General features: G+C 47.2%; 1 protein-coding gene across 1 annotated transcript; it reads right to left on the reverse strand.

Annotated features, from left to right (window-relative positions):
• Positions 1 to 579: 579 nt before the first annotated feature.
• Positions 580 to 5,106, reverse strand: LOC133899693 (DNA damage-binding protein cmr1-like). The gene is made up of 4 exons (XM_062340732.1): positions 4,325 to 5,106; positions 3,113 to 3,519; positions 1,188 to 1,286; positions 580 to 1,101 (listed from the first exon to the last, which is right to left on the reverse strand). Exons 1-4 carry the CDS (start codon positions 4,976 to 4,978, stop codon positions 870 to 872), a joined length of 1,392 nt encoding a protein of 463 aa, XP_062196716.1. The 5' UTR covers positions 4,979 to 5,106; the 3' UTR covers positions 580 to 869.
• Positions 5,107 to 21,298: the final 16,192 nt, after the last annotated feature.

The raw sequence follows: 21,298 nt of genomic DNA on the forward strand, positions 1-21,298 counted from the left end.
CATTTTGATCCTGTCCCGTGTGGCCGTGATTAAATATGAGGTTTTGGTACTGTCGAACCGTCGAAAAGATGTTCTACATGAATCAGCTTTCAGGTATTGCTCCACATGCAAATCTGTCACTGAACCCCTCTTCGTGCTGGTTGGGCTTGTGAACTATTTGTTCAAGCGAGTAATAGCCGCGGCAGTCCATTGCAATGTGCGAGCAGGAAATCAGCAAGGCAAACTTTTTCAGCCGGCATTGTACGAAGAAATTCTATGAACCTTCACTCCCGAGTCCTGACCATGAAAGGGCGAACCGGTTTGCCAGTTCTGGGTTTTGGTATCATAATAGAAACATCTTTGTTAAGTCTTCAGTTTGAACATCACAATTCTAGATGTAAGAAAGACGTACTGCGTCACTTTCTTTTTTATTAGCATTGAGTTATTGCGATTTACCCACTGATTTCAGGCGAGTCAAACATATGTTCTCCAGAAAATTTCAGGGGCAAAGACCTCCCGACAGTTGTTGGCCAGAAAAAAATAGAAAGGCTTTCGAATTTTGGTAACCAGATTTCAACATCACCGTTGACAGCACAACAGTAGATAAACTTGTAAACCATGCTCCATTATCACTACGTTCATAACTTCGTATGCCAAACTAAACCAACACATGATCCATATGAAGGTAACAGTTCTAACAAATACATTAAAGCACAAAATGTTACTGCCGTGCTAACTATTATACATTATGACAGCAGGATACTAAACAAGCACTAGGCGTTACAACCATCGGACATCTTCCAGGTACGGACCTGGGCATGTGGGCATGAAAGAACTAGCAACAAGCCAAAAGCCGAGTTCACAAGTCAGCCAGGGAAAATTTTGCTGCTTCAAGCTCTAGTCCAAAGAAAAACCTTACCACCGGAGCTAGCGCAAGCAAGGTGGCCAACTTTGTAGGGGTGCAGGGAAAACCGGCAAGGGATGGCTGTCATGTGTTCACTCTCAAGACATGCCTTGCTTGAAGCTGAGACACCACTTTCATTGCGATCAACGGAGATGACATCTATTGCTCTTTTCATATTCCCAATAAATATATCAGTGCTGTTCCAGCTCCAGATTGCCCTGCAAGCATGGATTTAGTTTGGTCACTGAAAATAATGAGACACTTGGACAAGCTTACAGAACTAGGTGAGAAGTGCTCCTCGTACTTGAATGTAGACAGCCATCTGCCTGTCTGGTTATAATGCTTGATAATATAGGAATCATCAAAGTTATCCACATTAAAAACTCGGACAGTGTCATCTAGGCTGCAAACAGTAAGAATAAGGTCATTTGTAAAAATATAAACCTGTGAATATTAAAACAAAGAATCGTTTATGGTTACATGAAACACGAGTTAAGGTGCTAACAACATAGAAACTTTGAATGGACTAGATTAACTGATTAGGCATAAGAAATATACTGTAGATTTTTTGTAGCTCCCCTTCTTTTAGCAGCTTCCATATAACATTGTTCGTTTTCATTTCATTGATTGGCTACTTTTTATTTTGCAAACGAAGAATCACTCAGAACTTATCACAGACTATCTAGTCACTGTAACAGACAAGGGGGCATCAGTCCCTGTTGTGATGCTCTTTAGAGTTGCGGTCCCCATATCGTCTTGCGGCAGCCTGCAATGGCTTCTATTGGCTCTCCTGTGTAGTGGCACCTCATTACAAATGTACTCCAGGTTTTCATATGATAATCTTTTTTAGCGGAATTCATATGATCAATTTGCTACATACTCTAGCCATCTCCCACTTACCGTTAAGAATCCTTACTTTAATTCAAATTTGACTGATTAACTTTATATTTATTTTTGTAAAATATAACTGAGCATGTTGCACCCACAATATCATCGCCATCTAAGCATTTCTTGTTACACTTACACTCAAGCTATTTAACTCAGCTGATTACATATTTCCTACACTTCATCATATAGATCATTTTTTTTCTCGATCACGAGGAGAGACTCTCCCGGGGCACTTTTTAATTTTAAGGCAGAGGAGTACCGAACCTTGGCTAGCCAGGAAACTTGCAGAAACCAGTTTCTCCGGGAGGAACTCACACTGGTGCACCCTGGGTTTGAGCCCGGGTGGCCATCCCTTCTACTGGAGTCACTAATCAACTGAGCTGTTGCTCAGTTCATACGGACCATATGTAAGCAAGTTAATTGATGAGAGGTGTTCAAAAAATTAAATGGGGTGAACTTTACAGCATGTAAAAGGGTCTGATGTGCAACTACATACGCTTCCATCACATCAATAATACTTTAAAATCTGTGCAGTTTAGTTTTGAGGAGAGCATAGAAGTATTGATTGTAAAAGGGAGGAACTTGATTGACATCACTATGAGAGGAAGACAACTGATGAAACTGAAATAAGGAGTCTCGAGAGTTAGAAAAAAGGAGAGAGTTACAACAAAAATTGTTCCTAATATTTAGTTCCAAGAAACAGATCTGTCATGATGCTGCCAGTGAATGTGCTCAGAAGATATGTATAATAGCAAAGGCACAACGCCTAAGACTGAAGCCAGGTACTACTCGTGCTAAAAGAAACAAACAGTAAGTACTCATACACTGAAGCTCGAGATCCCGTAATAGAGTATGGGCTAAAAGTCACAAGCATACCTTAAATTACTTAAGCAACATCACAATAAAAGCTCACGATCACACAAATGCTAACAAGATTAGTTGAGCCATCAATTTAAATCAAGCAGTGTACCGGCACCAGTGTTGACGGACACAGATGTTGGAATGCAACTCAGACTCTGGTGTCCAACTCAGAAAAATACACGTGCTTAAATCTGACTCGAACTCGGGTGTCCAACTTGGGCAAACTTTTTTTTGGACTCTAAGTGTCCGAGTATTACTGACTGGCACAACCAGACTACACTAGATGACAGTATGTAGAATAACCTAATGATGGCTGATAAGTTCATTGCATCTAGCCATGATATTGTGTTGGTTCAGTTCAAGACACATGTTCAATGTTATACCAAACAGGTCGAGCCTTTCTACCATGAAAGGGACAGGCATTAATCATACTGTAGCCAACCAAAGAAGCATAGAAAATTGATTTGGAAAAAAGAGCACCTGGTTGTTGCAAGCATGCTGCTACTAGGTGAGAAATAAGCTGACTGAACTGATCTGTCGTGTTCGAAAACCTTCAAGCTCTCCGGACCCTTCTTTTTCATGCTTCTCATATCCCACATACAAGCTGTTCGATCTGTTGAACTTGTGGCAAATATATATGGGTTCTCCAAATGAAAATCTATTGAGTTGATTCTATTGTCATGTAGATTCCATGTGGTTGACACCTTACCCGCCCTCTCATCGAAAAGTTTCAATTCACCATTCCCCTCGCCAAAATATAGGCAGCTGGGACTATTTGGTGCTTGACAAAGTGAGAAAACAGGATAGTCACACAACTGGATCATATTAAAGATCTCCTTCTCAACATCCATAAGACAAATTTCACCCTCATAACTACAGCTATAAATCTGCAAGTCCAGTAAATCATATGTAACAGAGTCAGAACCCCGATTGAATATGGAAATATTAAAAATAAAAAATTACCATCCAGCAAAACTACAATGTCCTACAAATATGCCAATATTATTTTCCCAACCTGTCATCTGCCTTGTGAGAAGCCACATATGATGGTTAACATTACAGAAGACAGAAATGGGTGATTCCATTGAGCTCCTTAGTCACATGTTTAGCAACAGCACAACAGAACTATTGTAATACACCACTATTGGACAATGGACACTTCTAGGAAAAAGGAGTCCTTAGATTTATCTAATACAGAGGATGATTGGCTGGTAATGGTATTTCCCCTTTCATTCCGCCCTCACTCAATGTTGTACAGTCAGCACCAATGTACGGTCCCGAGTAGTAAAACAGTAAAAATATTTTCCTTCATTTGCTTCATACGACAGTTATCATCCTGTAAACCTAAAAATTCTAATAGTGACGTAAAAATGGTAATTATTAAACACTATCATCCCCATGAACAAAAGTTGAAGTGATAAAAGTCCCTTTCAGTATCATCCGCAGTTTCAACTTCTTTAATCAAAAGAAGCAAATTTGACTGACAGGGTAAACCTTAGATAAGCCAAATCAATTAGGACGTTGATACAGTTCGACGAAACTTCTATGCAAATTAGTATCACTAAATCCGTATCCCTTCAGTAAAACTACTAACCTACCGAATCAAACACCCTTAGATTACAGAAAAGTTTTGAAGTATTAAATAACTGTTCACCGAAGAAGCACAAGAGCACAATAACAGGAAAACATCACCTTCCGCGGCGTGGCTGGGTGCGCCACAATCGCCCCCACTGGCCCTCTGTGGGGAAAATACTCGAACACCCCGTCTGCACTATCGCCATCCTCCACAATACCGTCCACGTCCCAGAACCCGATATGGCCGACCTTGTTCCCGGCGACCACCACGGTCCGGTCGGCCAGCGGCAGGACCCGCACCGAGAGTATCCTCTCCGGCACCACCCTCCTCACGTCCGCGGGCCGCAGCATCAGGTCCCTCCCGGCGTCGAACCCGTCCGCCTCGCGAATCTCGCCCTCCGGCGCCGAGGGAGAGGCATCGGCGGCGGCGGAGCGCAGGGCGGATGCGAGCGAGGAGGAGAACCGGGTGGTGCGGGGCATCGGAGGGGACGGCGGCGAGGCTGGGGACGCCGCATCGGCGGCGGAGGAGTCGCTAGGGGGTAGGCCGCGGGTGCGGAGGGAGCGGCGGAGGACGACGGGGCTGGCGGGGGCCGTGCGGGGCGGCGGTTCCTTCTTGGCCCGCTTGGGGCAGGAAGGGGTGGGCCGGAGGGAGGCGGAGAGGTCTGCGGCCTTGCGGCGGAGGGACGCGAGGATGGCGTCGTTGCGGCGGATGTTCTCCTCGCGAAGGCGCTCGTAGTCGGTGAGCCCGGCCTCCGGCGGCGGCGAGGCCATGTCGGTGGATGGATCTTCTAGAAGCTTTTGGAGGCGGTGGTGGGGAGAAGAGAATGGAGGGACGCGTGGAGCAAGAGCAGCGGTTGCGGGAAGTCGTTTAGAGGCGGTGTGTCCTGCGCTGCGAGGGATGGCGGGAAGTTTGGCGGTGCGGGGAGAAGGGTGGCGGGAATCTGGAACGCGCGGTGGGGCCCACGGAACATTGAGGCAGGGGCCGTTGGGAACAGCCGATATGGAATATCGTGAAATTGAAATTGCCGGGCTCATGGCGATTTTTGCTGGGCAGAAGTAGAAAGGTAAATCAGACAGCTTGTTTCTTAAATAATTTCTAAAACATAAAAGTTATTATTATTATGATAAGTTAGATGCTTATAGCTTTTAAAAGATGATATTTTAAGAGGTATTATATATATTATATATTTCACTTGTATTGAAAATCAATTTAAAACAGCTTTTTCAACGGAAACTATTAAAAACAGATTTTAGAAAAACGTCAGCTGAGCTAAACATATGCCCGTAGCGACTATAGCAGCTGGTGGGGATCGTCGGATCAGGGCATGAGCCAATCAGCCATCCACGTCCGCCCCCGCCCAACGCGCTTCGCGAGGCAAAAAAAATAAAAATAAAAATGCTTAGGCAGATTCCTCCATGTGGGCTCGACCATTCCCTTCTCCCTCCGGAGTCTCGCTGCGTCGGTCTTCGACTACCCTAGTTGTGTCACCGTCAACGGCGCGGCCGCCCTCCTCTTCCTTCCCCCTAGCGCCGCTGGATCCCTTCCTACCTCCGGCTACTACGTCGTCCCCTTCCTCCTCACACCACCTCAGCCGCCCTACCTGCACCGCCGCGCCACTGTCCCATTTCCCTCGTGTCCGGTGTGGTGTCGCGTGTTGGGGGTGCGGGAGTTTGGTCACGTTGTACATGCGCGTTGCTCTGTGGCCACGAGCGGCCTTCTGCGCGAGACCGGCGTCACGGGTGGCACCACAGGGTGTGGACGAACTGCTGCGGCGGGTGACAGCTACGGACTCCGCCGGCAGAAGCCGTTGAAGGTACGTGTTTTTTTTCATCCTAAAACCTCTTATTTTAGTACTAGATTGGAGAGATTTTGGGATTTTGGGTGATCTAAATGAGTGATGTTAGCTGCTTCCGAACGAATTTGAGGGCTTCGGTTTTGTAAAGTCGTCGGGTGCTTTTGTTTCCAAAAGTTTAATCAAGTTGCAGAGCTACTTAAGTGTGCTACCGCCAATTAAGATCCGTTATACGAAGATAGATGCAGCAGCACCTAAATTTATGAACCGCAAGGCTGCCAACAACCCCCATGTTGAGCTCATTCCGAGCTAATCTTATTATTCATGTACAAATTCTTTTACTTTGCCCAACTGGTAATGTGCCGGCAAATGTGGCAAGAATTATTCTGATTTGGTCAATTTATTGGATTCGTATGCTCGTGTAAAATTTAGTAGATTGTAATTTCGCCCAACTAATTTTACAAGGTACGATAGTTGGGTTCAGGTTCTGGATAATTTGGTATATATTTATTTTCATTGACTAACTCTATTTATAGTCTGTATCCAACTATCCAACCCTTAGATTTACAGTTTAACCCTCTCAACTGTCACATTCCCGACATATTCAGAGCATTATGGTACAATCAAGTACACTTATATAATTACAACTGTGCCCTGGGCAGTTAAGTGGGTCTCAGCGTCCATTTGTGGTCTTCGGCCAGTCTCATGGCTACGTTGATAGCCCCTCTCCAACTTCCACCCGAAGGTTCACCACGACCTTCGCTCCTGCCCTCCAGCGCCGTGAGTCGACCTTCGGCCTCCAGTTGAAGGTACGCCAGTACCTTCGCACCCTTCGGTAAGCGGAATCACCGGTCAACCTTCGGCTTCCGACCGAAGGTCTGGCGCAGCCTTCGCCTACGGGGGCGGCAGGAGTCGCAGACGTGCCTTCGAGCTTCGACCGAAGGTCCGTCATGGTCTTCGCCCACACGGATGGGGGTTGTGGGCCAATCTTCGGGCTTCAATTGAAGGTCTGCCATGGTCTTCGCCTGTATTTCCTGAAACACCACTGCAACATCCATCAGTGTTTAGCCACCGGTAGACTTCGACTTACCATACGAAGGAGGGCGAGAGATCATCCCTAATAGTAGCCCCCTACGGGTAAGGTTCATCTTCGATGGGCCGATCTTGTAAACCAAAAGATGTGTCTCAACGCCGTCCCTTTCAGCCCGTCGTAGGCTTGCGGGGTAGGTTGCATTTTTGCAAATTCCACTCAACTGTTAGGTTGCGGTAACAATTTAAATTTTATTATTATTTTTTGTTTTTGGTATGACCATCTTGCCCCTCAACAACCGTTACGTCGATGGGTTTTAAATGTCTTCGCTGGACACCGAAACATCTTTTCAGGCTTTGGTTTGAATTTCAACGCATCTCGTTTTAACTGTCTCTCCTTTTCACTGCTATAAATACAGCTGCGAGGTGATTTCTTTTTACTATGTGCCATTGATCAAGCTGCAGCTCTCGTATGAAGTTTCGCATTCTCTTGCTTCCAAGGTTCTCATCATCTCAACTTTTTCAACGCAGCGTGATGGCGCTGAAGGCTAGATCGAACCTCCCGAAGACATACTGGATTGGGCAGTCGGAAGTAGATGATGAAGTGCTAGTCGAGCTTGTGAAGGAAGGACTGATCAGCGACGTTTCGAAGGTTAGGATCCCAGGGAGCCATGAGACGCCGGAGCCTGTTGATGACGAAGCTGTTGTCTTCGTTGACTACTTTCGCGCAGGCCTCCGCTTTCCTTGCGATGGTATGGTGACCAAGGTATTGAAATTATTTGAAGTGTACTTACACCAGCTCACGCCCAATGCCATTGTGAGGCTAGGTCTATTCACTTGGGCTGCTCGATCCGAAGGGGCGAAAGCGTCAGCCAGGGCCTTCGTTGCTGCCCACCGGCTTCACCACCAGCTGAAGCCCGTTTTTGCCTGCAGCGTGCAGAGTGAAGCACACTACGGGTGTTTAAACTTCGCTTATCGCGCTGGCTTGTCCACGCCCGCCATTATGTATAAAAATAAGTGATCGAAGGACTAGACGCAATGGTGGTTCTACCACAAGGTGGACCAACAAGAATTTCTTGTTTCAAAATGTGAAGAGGTGAAAGGGAAACGCGCTCCCGACGTGCAATTGAAGGCATCTCAGCGGCATGCTCTTGAAGCCTTCGCCAGATGCACAAAGTACTTGTCCACACGGGACCTCGTAGAAGAATTCATAGCCACCGGAGTATGGCCCCTCAGCCGGGATTGGAGCATCCCGGAGTTCGGAGAAAAGGGACCGGAGGGGCTCTGCCATCCCCACCCTGTCGTGCAAGGCTTCACGGGTACACATATATATTTATTATTATTAATATTTCTGGATGCACATTCGCTGTCATTTGCTTACGTTTCTTGATTTTCGCCAGACCTATCAGTGGCCGAAGTCAAAGTGAGGGCTACGATGCTGCTTGGGAAACTCACGTGGGGCGAAGCCCAGTTATGTGCTGAGCAGGGTCTTGGCCGAAGGTTGAACCGAATCTTGGAGTACAGAGGCCTTTCCTACAGAGATAGGCCGAAGACCGGCGCGCCCCTGCAAGGTCCTGGAGAGGGTTCCCCGGTCGACGACATCAGCGAAGAACTCCCTACCGGCGACCTGAGAAAGCGAAGACATCCGGATCCTTCGCCACAAGGAGGCAGGAAGAAGAAGGCTCTCGCCCTTAGGAAGAGGCCTCGCGAGGTTGCCTTCGATGACGTTCGTGAGGAAGTAACTCCTGAGGGTTCAGTGGCACTACGCGCCGTGCCCCTCCGGCAAGAGCCACTCGAGGGTACTCAGGAGCTCCGCTGCTCGCCGAAGTCGTCATTTTGCTCTCGCGTGGATCTTCCCACGCTGATCCTTAGCGATGACGAGGAGGATCTATTGGATATGCACACCATCGCCGAGACTGTGGTAAGGGACGCCGAGGTCGAAGGGGCTAAAAATATCGAGGCAGTAGCCGACTCTTTGTCCTCGAGCTCATCCTCCGACAAGTCATCTGGTGGCCAAAGAGCCACTGAGATGGAGGAGTCTACGCCCATCATGCCCCACCGTGGCAGGAAAGGACTGATGAGTCACGGTGGGTTGATCAACGCGAAGGCTATCGAGCCTGAGGCGTTTAAAATGTCATCATTTGAACCAAACTCGGGGGAGTTCAGCGATGCCAAGAAAATCTTCAGCACCTTCGTCCTACCAGAGCTTGAGATATCCCTCGCCTGGAAGCCTGTCGCCGAGCTCCTTGACGCTTCCGACATGGCAATTGCGAAGGTATCTTCCTATGTTTTATTATATTTATTTGTTGCCTTGTTGCATTATTTTGTTACTCGTTCTCATACCCGTGCGATGTCGCAGGCTATGCTTATCTCGCGCGCTCAGCGCAAACAAGCTGAAAATTACGAAGCCCGCGCTAGGAATGTGGAGGCACAATGGGACATGTTATAGAATTGGGCAGAAAAAGGCGAAGCCCAGAAGTGCAAATTCGTGTGCTGAGCGAGGGAAGCCGAGGCGCGTCTGCAACAACTTGAAAAGGAAGTAAGCTCCCTCCGCTCGGAGAAACAGAGCGCCGAAGAAGAGGTCAAATGCTTGCGACAAAATCTACAATCATCCGAAGCGCAGGTCTCGGACCTACAAGCGCTCTGCACTGCTGAAACCGCTAAAGCCCAGCGGTTGCACGAAGAGCTGGGCGAGGTGAAGGCTTTGTCCAAAGATGCCCTAAATGTACTTGGAGAGCTAGAGTCGAAGGCCGTCGCCGCCTACGAAGCCATCAGCAGCACCTTTGAAGGGATTGGTGCTTCGGCCACGCCTCCAACACTTGATATTGTCGGGCTGGGTGGTCTCATAGGATGGATTAATGAAACCAGCGAAAGCCTTCTGCCCGTGGCTCAATTGTACGGCAACTTTTGCGCCATGGTCTCAGCCCGGAGCCTAGTACAGTCAATTGAAATGACTGGCTGTGACCATCACGTTGCACTTCAGAAGCACACCTTCTATTATCCAACAGATATGTCTACTTCGGCCGTGTCGAGGGCATCGAAGGCCACCGCGCGATCATTCACCACCAATTATTGGTGTAGAATGGCCACGATCTCGCCCTCCGGGAGGCGGAGATCAACCGTCAGCGAGTACGTTGTTTCTTCTTCTTATTATTACTTAATTGATTTTGTCAGTCGTGTGCGCATTGAACAAATCTTTTTGTTGCAGGCGAAGACGAGGGATGACCCTTCGGCTAAAGCCACGAATGCAACGGCCGAAGAGACAGGGAAGGTGTGACGAAATAGCGTGAAGCATCATATTGACTCTTGAAATTTTGTTATAAACTGAGGCAGTGTAATATATATATTAGCAGTGTAATATATACTATTTTTACTTGTTGCCAAATGTTCTTGTCTATTTGCGCTCCCTGCACAGGTAGCCGAAGATGCTGTTCCCATTACTATGATGCGGGACAATTTTTTTGTGTCTTGGTCTTGTTGGGACTCCTTCCGCCGCCGCCATCCAGATATTGAATTCGAGAGGTACTGGGGGGCGAAGTGTAGGGCATATGACGCGATGAATAACAGAACCAAAGCATTTTGGAGATCTTTTAGCCCTTCGGCTTTGGTTACCCGTAGGGCTGAGCGCAATTCACGTCGGATTGTGCGCGGAGATGTCGAACCTTCACATATTCTTATCGATCCGAAGCCCGAGCCAGAGGACGATAACGATGGACTCCTGCCTCGCCAGCCTCAGCTTTGTTACCGCTAGGGACCCTCTTCGCAACTAGTGCAACATACCGAAGGCGGGAGCGCCCCTCATGTTTCTCCATCCCCTTCATCTTCTTATGTTGGGTCCCCATTGGACTCAACGATGCCTTTTCATTCTAGTCAAGGCATAGCCTTTAAATTTGGCTTTAGCCGATGGTATAAGGATTTTGTTGATCCTGATATTAATCACTTTGCGGAATAAAATAATGTTTTATACAATTGATGTTACTTCATTTTTGCCGATTGAGTTGTTCCTTCGGCAGCACCACGCTTGAAGTGTGATCTCAACAAAGCCATTTCGCGATGCTGTCGAGGCTTAGGAATGTTTTGTAATGACGCAAGTGAAGCCTCCCTCGGCGAATGCCGTTCACCCGACTCTAGGGCCGTAGGGAAGTTTGACAACGATGCCCGCGAAGCATTTTCTTAAGTGTCGTCATCCCTGACATTTTAGCCAGGGGGACGCTTCGGCGGCAATGAAAGTTAAGCACTGTTCTGAAAACGCCGTCCCCCTCGACTTTTTGGCCATAGGTACCTTTGACAGCGATGCAAGTTAAGTACTGTCCTGAGAATGTCGTCTCCAAGACTTTTTGCCGTAGGTACCTTCGGCAGATGGAACCTTATTCCTAACGGATCGATAGCACGTGGCATTATCTCATGTTGTAATTCCTATTTATTCTTATATCTTTTTGTTTTTGGTTCCGAAGGTTTGCTTTTACTTCGGTGCGGGGGCAGATACTCTTAGCCCTCGACTTTGCCGAGAGATGCGCCGCCTGATCTTAGGTCGAGCAATACTTCAGCTTTTTATTTTCTCCGAAGGTTTGCTTCTCCTTCGATGCGGCGGCAGGCACTTTTAGCCCCCGACTTGGCCGAGAGGTGCGCCGCCTTCTTTTAGGTCGAGCAGCACTTCGGCTTTTTCTTTCGAAGGTTTGTTTCTCATTCGGTATGGGGGCAGGCACTCTTAGCCCCCGACTTTGCCGAGAGGTGTGTTGCCTTCTTTTAGGTCGAGCAACACTTTGCCTTTTTTCTTCCGAAGGTTTGTTTCTCCTTCGGTGCGGGAGCAGGCACTCTTAGCCTCCGACTTGGTCGAGAGGTGTGTCACCTTCTTTTAGGTCTATCAGCACTTCGGCTTTTTTCTTCCAAATGTTTGTTTCTCCTTCGGTGCAGGGGGCAGGCACTCTTAGCCCCCGACTTGGCCGAGAGGTGCGCCGCCTTCTTTTAGGTCGAGTAGCACTTCAGCTTTTTTTCTTCCGAATATTTGTTTCTCCTTTGGTGCGGGGGCAGAAACTCTTGCCCCCGACTTGGCCGAGAGGTGTGCCGCCTTCTTTTAGGTCAAGCAGCACTTCGGCATTTATATATATTTTTTTATTTTAGGTTGAAGGGTATGGTGTCTTTTCTTGACACTTCGCACCTCAAGTTTTGCAGCGGAATTTTAGCGCGCTCCTTGTCGATTGGTGTGCTCCCTTGTTCTAAAGGGCTGCCACACTTCGACGATGAGTTATTCGTACTCACCAAAGTGCATTCTTTCTTGGGGGTATTTCCATATATATTGATGTTTACAAAGGTCCCTGCCTCATTAAAAACCTCACGCCCTAACAAAAGGTTCCCCCTGTGAGGAAAAGAGTGCAGTTCCCGTACATTTTTGGTTACATGAAAGTAAAATAAAATTACATAAATGTTGCCCTGGTATGGGTGCTTCGCCCAGAGGTGCAAAGACTTTCACTGCTACTACACGTAGAACTTGCGAAGGTTGTTCGCATTCCAAGTATGCGGGAGCTCCTCACCCTCCAGAGTAGCCAAGTGATATGAACCGGACCTTAACGACCTCTTCACCAAGAAGGGGCCGTCCCACTTGCTTTACAGTTTTCCCATGGATGAAGCATTGCTGAGTCTTGGTAGTACCAGATCCCCAGGGGCAAAGTTCTTTAAGGATGTTTTCTTGTCTCTCCACCTATTCTCCTCCTTGTATTTGTTCAAGTTTTCGGTAGCCTGCAACCTCACTTCCTCGAGCGCATCTTTTGATGTTAATTCTTCGCTTTGTGCTGATTCATTTATGACCCTAAATGATCTGTTCTTACATTCTTCTGGAGTCATCGCTTCTTCGCCGAAGAGCAGATGAAATGGTGTGAAACCGGTCGGCCTTGCTACTGTTGTTCTTACAGACCATAAGACCTTCGGCAGCTCTTCGACCCATTTTCCTTTCGCCAGGCCTTGCAGATGCCTCGCAACACCAGCAAAGATGATGTCATTCGCCCTTTCCACAGCTCCATTCGACTATGGGTGATACACGGATGCGAAATGGACTTTGATTCCCATGCCTTCGCAGAAATGCCTGAATCTTGCACTATCAAATTGGGTGCCATTGTCCACGGTTACTTCGCGTGGGACTCCGAAGCGGCAGATGATGTTTTGCCACAAGAATTTTTGGATATTTCTTGATGTTATATTCACGAGCGGCATTGCCTCCACCCTTTTGGAGAAGTATTCAACTGCAACGACAGCATAGCGCAAGTCAGCCGGCAGCTGGTCGACAATGTCAATTCCCCACCGCGTTAATGGCCAAATTGGTGGAATGAGCTGTGTCTTCGTTGAAGGTCTGTTTGACCTCTTCGCCCAGTACTGGCATTGCGTACAACTTCGGACTATGTAATCCGCATCACTGAGCGCCTTCGGCCAAAAGAATCCATGTCTGTATACTTTTTCAACTAGGGCTCGAGTGCCTACATGCGAGCCACACAGTTCCCCATGTATTTCTCTCAGCAAACATTGCCCTTCTTCCTGAGATATGCATCACAGCAAATGTGCACAGACTCCGACCTTGTACAAATCGTTTCCCACAATTTTGTAGTTCTTGGCTCTCTGGGTCATGCGCTTCGCTTCAACATTATCTTCAATCTCATAATAGCCATGAAGGTAAGCCATTATGGGAGAGCACCAATCTTCGCTTTCAATTGTAGCAACCGAACGTGTCCTCCGCGAAGAGTCCTCTACAACTGGTATACTCAACTTTTGGTAGAATACATCTGGCGATATTGGCAGATTTTGTGTTGTGGCCTTTGCGAGGTCATCTGCTTTGAAGTTGTCATTCCTCGATATACTCTTGACCGTGAACCCCAGAAAGTGTGTTTCCATGTTTTGGACTGCTGCCATGTACCTAACAAGCTCTGGTTCTTTTGTCTGAAATGTCTTATCAATCTGGCCTGCTATTACTTTAGAGTCCGTCTTAACCAGCACCCTTCGGGTGCCTAAAGCTTCGCCTTGCGAAGACCAAGGAGGACGGCTTTGTACTTCGCGACATTGTTTGTTGATCGAAATTCTAGTCTGGCAGCATATCTTAATTTTACCCCCGAAGGTGAAGATAATACCGATGCCGTACCTGCTCCTGTGGCCCCTTAGGCCCCATCACAATATGCGATCCAGACCAGGTCTGACGGTTCTTCTGCTGGGGCTTCGGCAAGCGGCGTCCATTCTGTTACGAAGTCCGCTAACGCCTGGGACTTCATCGTTGTTCTTGCCATGAAAACTATCATGAGTGGAGTGATCTCTACAGCCCATTTTGCCATCCTTCCTGTAGCTTCCCGATTTTCAAACATGTTGCGAAGGGGTAGGGAGGTTGGCACTGTAATCTTGTGAGCCGTGAAGTAATGGCGAAGCTTGCGCGATGCCATTACTAGTGTGTATGCCACCTTTTCCATTTCAGTGTAGAATCTCTTCGGGCCCGCAAGAGCCTCCGACATGTAATATATTGGAAACTGTTGTAGCTTGTTATTTTCTTGCCTCTTCTGCACAAGTACGACACTTACTGCCGAAGGGGATGCCGCTATGTACAACAACAAATCAGCCTCAGGATCGAGACTGGATAGTGTTGTGAGCTTCGTTAGATAGTTCTTCAGTTCGTCAAAGGCTTCTTGCTGCTCGGCACCCCATTTGAATGGGTCGGAACCTTTTAGCGTCTTGAAGAAAGGTAGGCTTCGCTCTACGGATTTTGCAATGAACCGATTCAGCGTCGCCAACCTGCCTGCCAGGCACTGTGCTTGTTTCCTGCTCTGCGGAGGTTTCATGTCGATTATTGCCTGAATTTTTTAGGGTTCTACTTCGATGCCCCTCTTCGACACCAAGAACCCCAATATCCTCCTGGACTGTACTCCAAAGGTGCATTTTTTAGGGTTTAGCTTTAGGACTGCGCTTCGTAAGTTTTCGAAGGTTTCCCGTAGGTCTTCGAGATGTTGGTTCTTTCTAGCACTCTTGGTCACTATGTCGTCGACGTATGCCAGGACATTTCGCCCTATTTGTGAACTTAACACTGTTTGCACCAATCTGGTGAAGGTAGCTCCAGCATTTCGAAGGCCAAAGGGCATCCTCGCAAAGCAGTATATGCCGAAGGAGGTTTTGAAACTTGTCTTCTCCTCATCCTCCTTCGCCATCCAAACTTGGTGGTACCCAGAGTATGCATCTAGGAAACTCAACATTTCACAATCAGCAGCAGAGTCCACCAGCTGATCAATTCTTGGTAGTGGGAAATCATCCTTCGGACAGGTCCTGCTTAGGTCCGTGAAGTCTACGCACATTCTCCACTTGCCATTACTTTTCCTAACTAGCACTGGGTTTGCAAGCCACTCTGAGTGTAACACTTCACGTATCACGCCAGCGTCGAGCAGCTTCTTTACTTCAGCCTTCGCTGCTTCTTCCCTCTCTTTCAAAGCTTTCCGAAGCTTTTGCTTCTTTGGCTTCGCGCTGGGGTCTACATTTAAAGTGTGCTGAATGATTTCCCTACTGACTCCTTGTATGTCCTTTGGAGACCAGTCGAAGACATCCTCATTGCTGCGAAGGAACATTATCAATTCTCGCTGGTCTTCCTCTGGGACCTCCGCCCCGATGATGATTTTTTTATCTGGCTTATCTGGATGTAGCGGCACTATTTTGGTCTCCCCTTCCGGTGTAGCCTTCGCCACCTTCTTTACCTTCGGCTGGACCTCACATTCCCTGAGATCCATCGAAGGCCCTATCACCACATGGACATTTCGCCGACTTGGAGTGATTCCTACTTTGATCCTACGGGCCACTTGCTGATCTCCAAGTACTGTTATGACGCCTCCAAAACCCGGCATCTTCATACACAGATATGCATGGTGCGGTATCGCTCCAATTGTGTTCAGGACTCCTCGCCCGAATATCGCATTATAGGGATAGTTGATATCGACCAAATCGAAGGAAATGTCCTCCGTCCAAAAATTTGACCCTTCGCCAAATGACACCGGGATTGTTATCTTTCCCAAAGCGTTGATTGCGTTTCCGCCAAAGCCTAGTAATGGAGACCTAGCCTGGTCAAGGTCGCTTCGCCGTAAACATATTTTGTCAAAGGCATCCGCAAAGATGATATCTGTCGAGCTTCCGCCATCTATCAGGATTCTATACACTTCATTTCCCAAAATGTTTGCTGTAACCACGAAGGTGTCCGTGTGTGGGTAATCTAGAACCCTCATGTCATCCTGTGAGAATGTAATGGGCACATTGGACCATCTTGAGTGAACATAATTGGCCATACGCCAACGTGGTTAACCCTTCACACATATTCTTTGTGCTGCCTCTTCGATTCTGTCTCCTAATTGGATCCTCCTGAGATTGCCAACACCACGTTGTATCCATGATTCACTGTGTTTACCGACCTACTGGTCTCCGGTGGTGCTTCGATCGCTGGTCTCGATGGAGGCGGAGGTAGCTCCCCTTGGAAGGCCAATTGTCCAGTCGTCTGATCCAGCTGAGCTGAGGCTATGGGGACATATTGTTGTGCTGGCACGAGCATTGGTCGTCATTGGTTAGTGAACGTTGTGCCTGGATTGTGGTTCTGATTGTTTTCCCATGCTTCGCCTCGCCTGAACTGTGTGGCGTGGTGTACGGTTCTTGCTTGATCGAAGGATGCTTCGCTAAGCTTTCTTTCATGGCCATGACCTGTGGGCACTAATTGGTCCTATGACCGGCGCCTTCGCCATGTAACTCGCAGTAGAACGTGGCCGAATCCTGCGGAGCCTGTCCACCTTGACCTCCTCGGCCTTGGCCTCTGCCACTTCGGCCTCCTTGAGTAGCCCCACTTTGCCCTTCGCTTATCGCTTGAGCAACTTCGACTGGGTCGGAGTCTATCTCATTGACCTCTTTTTGCTTTGTTGTGTATTCGGATGCTTCGACTTTTCTCACATGCCTCAATCGGTCTCTAGAGTGGCCAGCACCTGCCGCCCTGGCTGACATATTTGTTTTTAGTGTTTTTGAGGCTACCATTTCATTCTTCCTCCGAAGGTGATTGAGCTCGGACCTTGCATATTCTTCCATCTTGTTGAGCAGCTCTTGTACACTCCATGGCCTCTTTCTTGTAAGCTTTCCTGCCAAAAGTCCCCCTTTGATGCCCTGTATGGTTGCATCGATGATTGTCTCTTCGCTCAGCCCTTTCACTTGACAGCGGATGTGTACGAAGCGACGCATATAGCTCTGTAATGTCTCTGTTGGCTGTTGCTTCAGTGCGAAGAGGTCGCTTGCGGTAATCTTGTCTGCCCGATTTCCCTGGAAATTACTGTATACGGCGTTACGCAGTTGCTCCCACGAATAAATGGATCCCGAAGGCAACGCGGAGTACCACGACATTGCTATCCCTTTTACAGCCAATACGAAGGCCTTCGCCAGTGTTGCGTCATCCCCTCCAGTGGATTCGACTGCTGCCTCAAAACTCATTACAAATTCTCTTGGATCTGACTCTCCATCGAACATTACTACTCTAGGCATCTTGAAGCCCGAAGGCCACGGCTGGTTTTGCAAGCCAATGGAGAGTGGGGACTCTGGGTCGCCTACGGATGACCGTCGCCGAAGGTCCTGCGCCGGTCGTGCTGTGATTTCTGACGGCGTCACGTGGCGAGCTGTTTCCTCCGCGCGATGCAGCATATCAATCTCTTCTTGCATTTCTCCAGTGTTTTCCTGGCTTCCTCCGCTCGTTTGCGATATTCCGCAGCTTTTTGACTTGCCCCAGGCTATCCAACATGTGCTTTTTTCTGCGCAATCTGCCTCTCCAGTTCTTCGGCTTCCAACCCGACTGTTCTTTCCTCTTGTGTCTCATCTTCATCTTCGTATTCTGCAACGTCATCCAGGTCTTCCCACTCTTCATCTTGCGCTTTGCTTCGCTCTTCTGCCGAAGCCTCCAGGCGGGCGCGATCGCTATTTTCTATGACCCGCACTGCTGCTACGTTTTTCTGGACGGCCACTCCATGCCTGTCTCCGTTGTCTCCTGGGGGTGCGACATCAACACCGTAGTGCTGTTCACGCTCACCGGGAGCTCCTCCAGCCGAAGCGTTGCTTGAGCCTGGTAGCACCGAAGGGGGCCTTCCGGCTGAAGCTCCGGCTGCAGCCGAAGGCTCCAGCAATGTCTTCGATGTACCAAGTGGCTTCGTCTTCTTTTTGGGTGGCATAACTTCGGTGGGTTCGATCCCCACGGATGGCACCAACTGTTGGAACCGCTAACCCCAACCAAAGACAGCCTTCATTCTAGGGGAAGACCGAAGGCTCCTGAGTGTGACACGTGTCATGAGTAAATGATCTTGATTTCTCCTGTCACTTCATGTACAGTATGACCTATTTATAGTCCGTACCCAACTACCCAACACTTGGATTTACAGTTTAATCCCCTTAACTGCCATATTTCTGGCATATTCGGGGGCATTATTGTACAATCAAGTACATTTGTATAATTACAACTGTGCCCTGGGCAGTTAAGTGGGCCTCATCGTCCATTTGTGGTCTTCAGCTAGTCTCATGGCTACGCTGAGGGCCCCTCTCCAGCTTCCAACCGAAGGTTCGCCACGACCTTCGCTCCTATCCTCCGACGCCGTGAGTCGACCTTCGGCCTCTGGCCGAAGGTACGCCAGTACCTTCGCACCCTTCAATAAGCGGAATCGCCGGTCAACCTTCGACTTCCAACCAAAGGTCTGCCGCAGCCTTCGCCTACGCAGGCGGCAAGAGTCGCAGACGTGCCTTCGGGCTTTGACCGAAGGTCCGTCGTGGCCTTCACCCGCACGGATGGGGGTTGTGGGCCAATCTTCAGGCTTCGACCAAAGGTCTGCCATGGTCTTCGCCTGCATTTCCTGAAACATGACTGCAACATCCATCAGTGTTTAGCCACCGGTAGACTTCAACTTGCCATACGAAGGAGGGCGAGAGATCATCCCCAACACCAACCTTTGTGTACAGTCAACCTGATATATCTATGGGGCCATCTTTTGGAGCTGATGTTTACTCTACCCAAATTAGCCAACCCAAGTGATGTATCCTCATCGCTATGATAATGTTGGCCATATGATTTCTTGAAAAATCATTGCAACCTCGCTTCTTCATTCAGATATTGAATCTAACTTTTGTTAGATGATATGATCCCAATACAATGACTCATGAGTGGAGTTATTCCTATTTTTGGCGAATAGCTATGAACACTTGAATAGAGAAAATCCATGTGTGTTTGGTGCTCTGTTGCTAAATGGATGTTTATGATATTTTTTCCAGTTTGCACTGTATTTAATCATGAGTTCCTATACATGTCAATAGGCATATTGTGTATAAAAATTTAGTGGAAGTTGTACAACCAAAGCCACCTGAGAATCATGCAGACTTAGACCACGTTGTATTAAGAAGGCATGATAGGTAGCCAAAGAAATTTGCTTTACAGGTTCCTGCAAATATAAGTTTCAACTTTCAAGCACTGCAGCTGCAGCCATTCCATTTTGCAGTTCTGATGAACAGCCTTGCTGTGAGCCTGTGACACCCAAGAGTTTGATTTGGTCTGCAATATGATGATCTCTACTGTTGAAGAACATTATGGAGAAGTGGTGATTAATTTTATGCATTTAGTCCTTATTTCAGTTTTATGGAGAAGACGGAGGAGGTGTGGACGTGTGGTACAAAAGAATTATGGGGAAAAATTCTGAGTTATCAATTATATATCCCAGCCTTACATTGTGCCATGCTCCCCAAGTTTTATGGATTTTTTTTTCATTTTTATTCAACTCGATTGGATTGGTGCTCCATTGCTATATATTCTTCTTCAAATATTCAACATTCCTTTTTTTTGCCGGGAAAATATTCAACATTCGGAAGTGGTTATGTCCACCCTGGGTGAAATGGTGCAAATGGCATAGAAGGTGGTGCCCAAGGTGCACACCAACCCCACGGCAAACATAGAGGACAAACCATCGGAGGAGACCCCCACGTCATAGGCACTGGTGGACCGAAAGGAGGGAACGGAGCTGCTGTAATATTATCCTCCTATTGCCTCCTCCTCCCTTCAAACTCACTCTTCGGAAGTGATCTTAGACGTTTAAGAGCATCGGGCCGGCTACCCCTTTTTGGCTTGCCTTGCCACTCTCATATTTAGCCAAAGGTATATCAAATGTAATTTTTGGCTTCTCATGCTTCTTAAAAGTTTTGTTCTTATCTTCATTCACTTTCCAACGACCAATTGCTGGACTTTTAGGTTTGATCATCCTTGGCCTTACATTATCATTACCAATAATCACACTCTTGCCTTTAGTTGATTCGGCTTGAGAAGGTTGAACCAAGACCTTGTTCCCTTCAAAGTTCATCATGTTGATGGGGAATGGATCATCATCTAGCTTCATCTTAGAATTTTTAGCAAACTTCAATCGTCTTTCATTAATAGCTGATTGAATCTGTCAACGGAAAATATTGCAATCATTAGTAGCGTGAGAATATGAATTATGCCATTTACAATATGCACGTTTCTTAATCTCCTCAAGTGATGGAATAACATGATTAGGAGACAAACTAATTTGCTTTTCTTGTAACAAGAAATCAAATATCCTATCACATTTAGTGATATCGAATGTGAATTTCATCTCTTCTTCCTGATTCTTTTGTGGAGTCGGCTTTAATGCGGAGCACACGAATGGCTTAGATTTGGACTTCCATGCCCATTCGGCTACACACACGTCCACGCTATCATCATCTGACGAATTGTCCTCATATTCAACTACATTAACACCCGAACGATCCACCTTGTGTTTTTCACTAAACCTTTGAACCTTTCTATGTTCTTTGGCACGACTTTCTTGAGCCAGAACCCACTACAAAACTTAATTCACATATAAAAATTCTTACCCCTCTAACCTCTCTTTGATGTGTGCATGTAACCCGACAAAAACTAACTCAGCTAGATCTCTATCGGAGAGCAAAATATTGAAACATCTGTTTTTAGTATCTCTAAATCTTCTAATGTATTCATAAACAGACTCATTATACTTTTGTGCGATGTCAAATGAATTAACCTCAACCCCGTATCTCCGGTATAGAAATACTCATGAAATTTTTGTTCAAGTTGTGCCCATGTATGAATAGAGTTAGGCGCAAGTGAAGTAAACCAAGTAAATGCATTGCCGAAAAGTGACAAAGGAAATAAATGCAATCTTAAAGCATCACTACTACCAGCTTCACCACTTGTGCAAGAAATTTACCTATATGCTCCATTGTAGTTCCA

This window comes from Phragmites australis, chromosome 18 (genome assembly GCF_958298935.1).
Source record: "Phragmites australis chromosome 18, lpPhrAust1.1, whole genome shotgun sequence".
In the NCBI taxonomy this organism is placed as follows: domain Eukaryota; kingdom Viridiplantae; phylum Streptophyta; class Magnoliopsida; order Poales; family Poaceae; genus Phragmites; species Phragmites australis.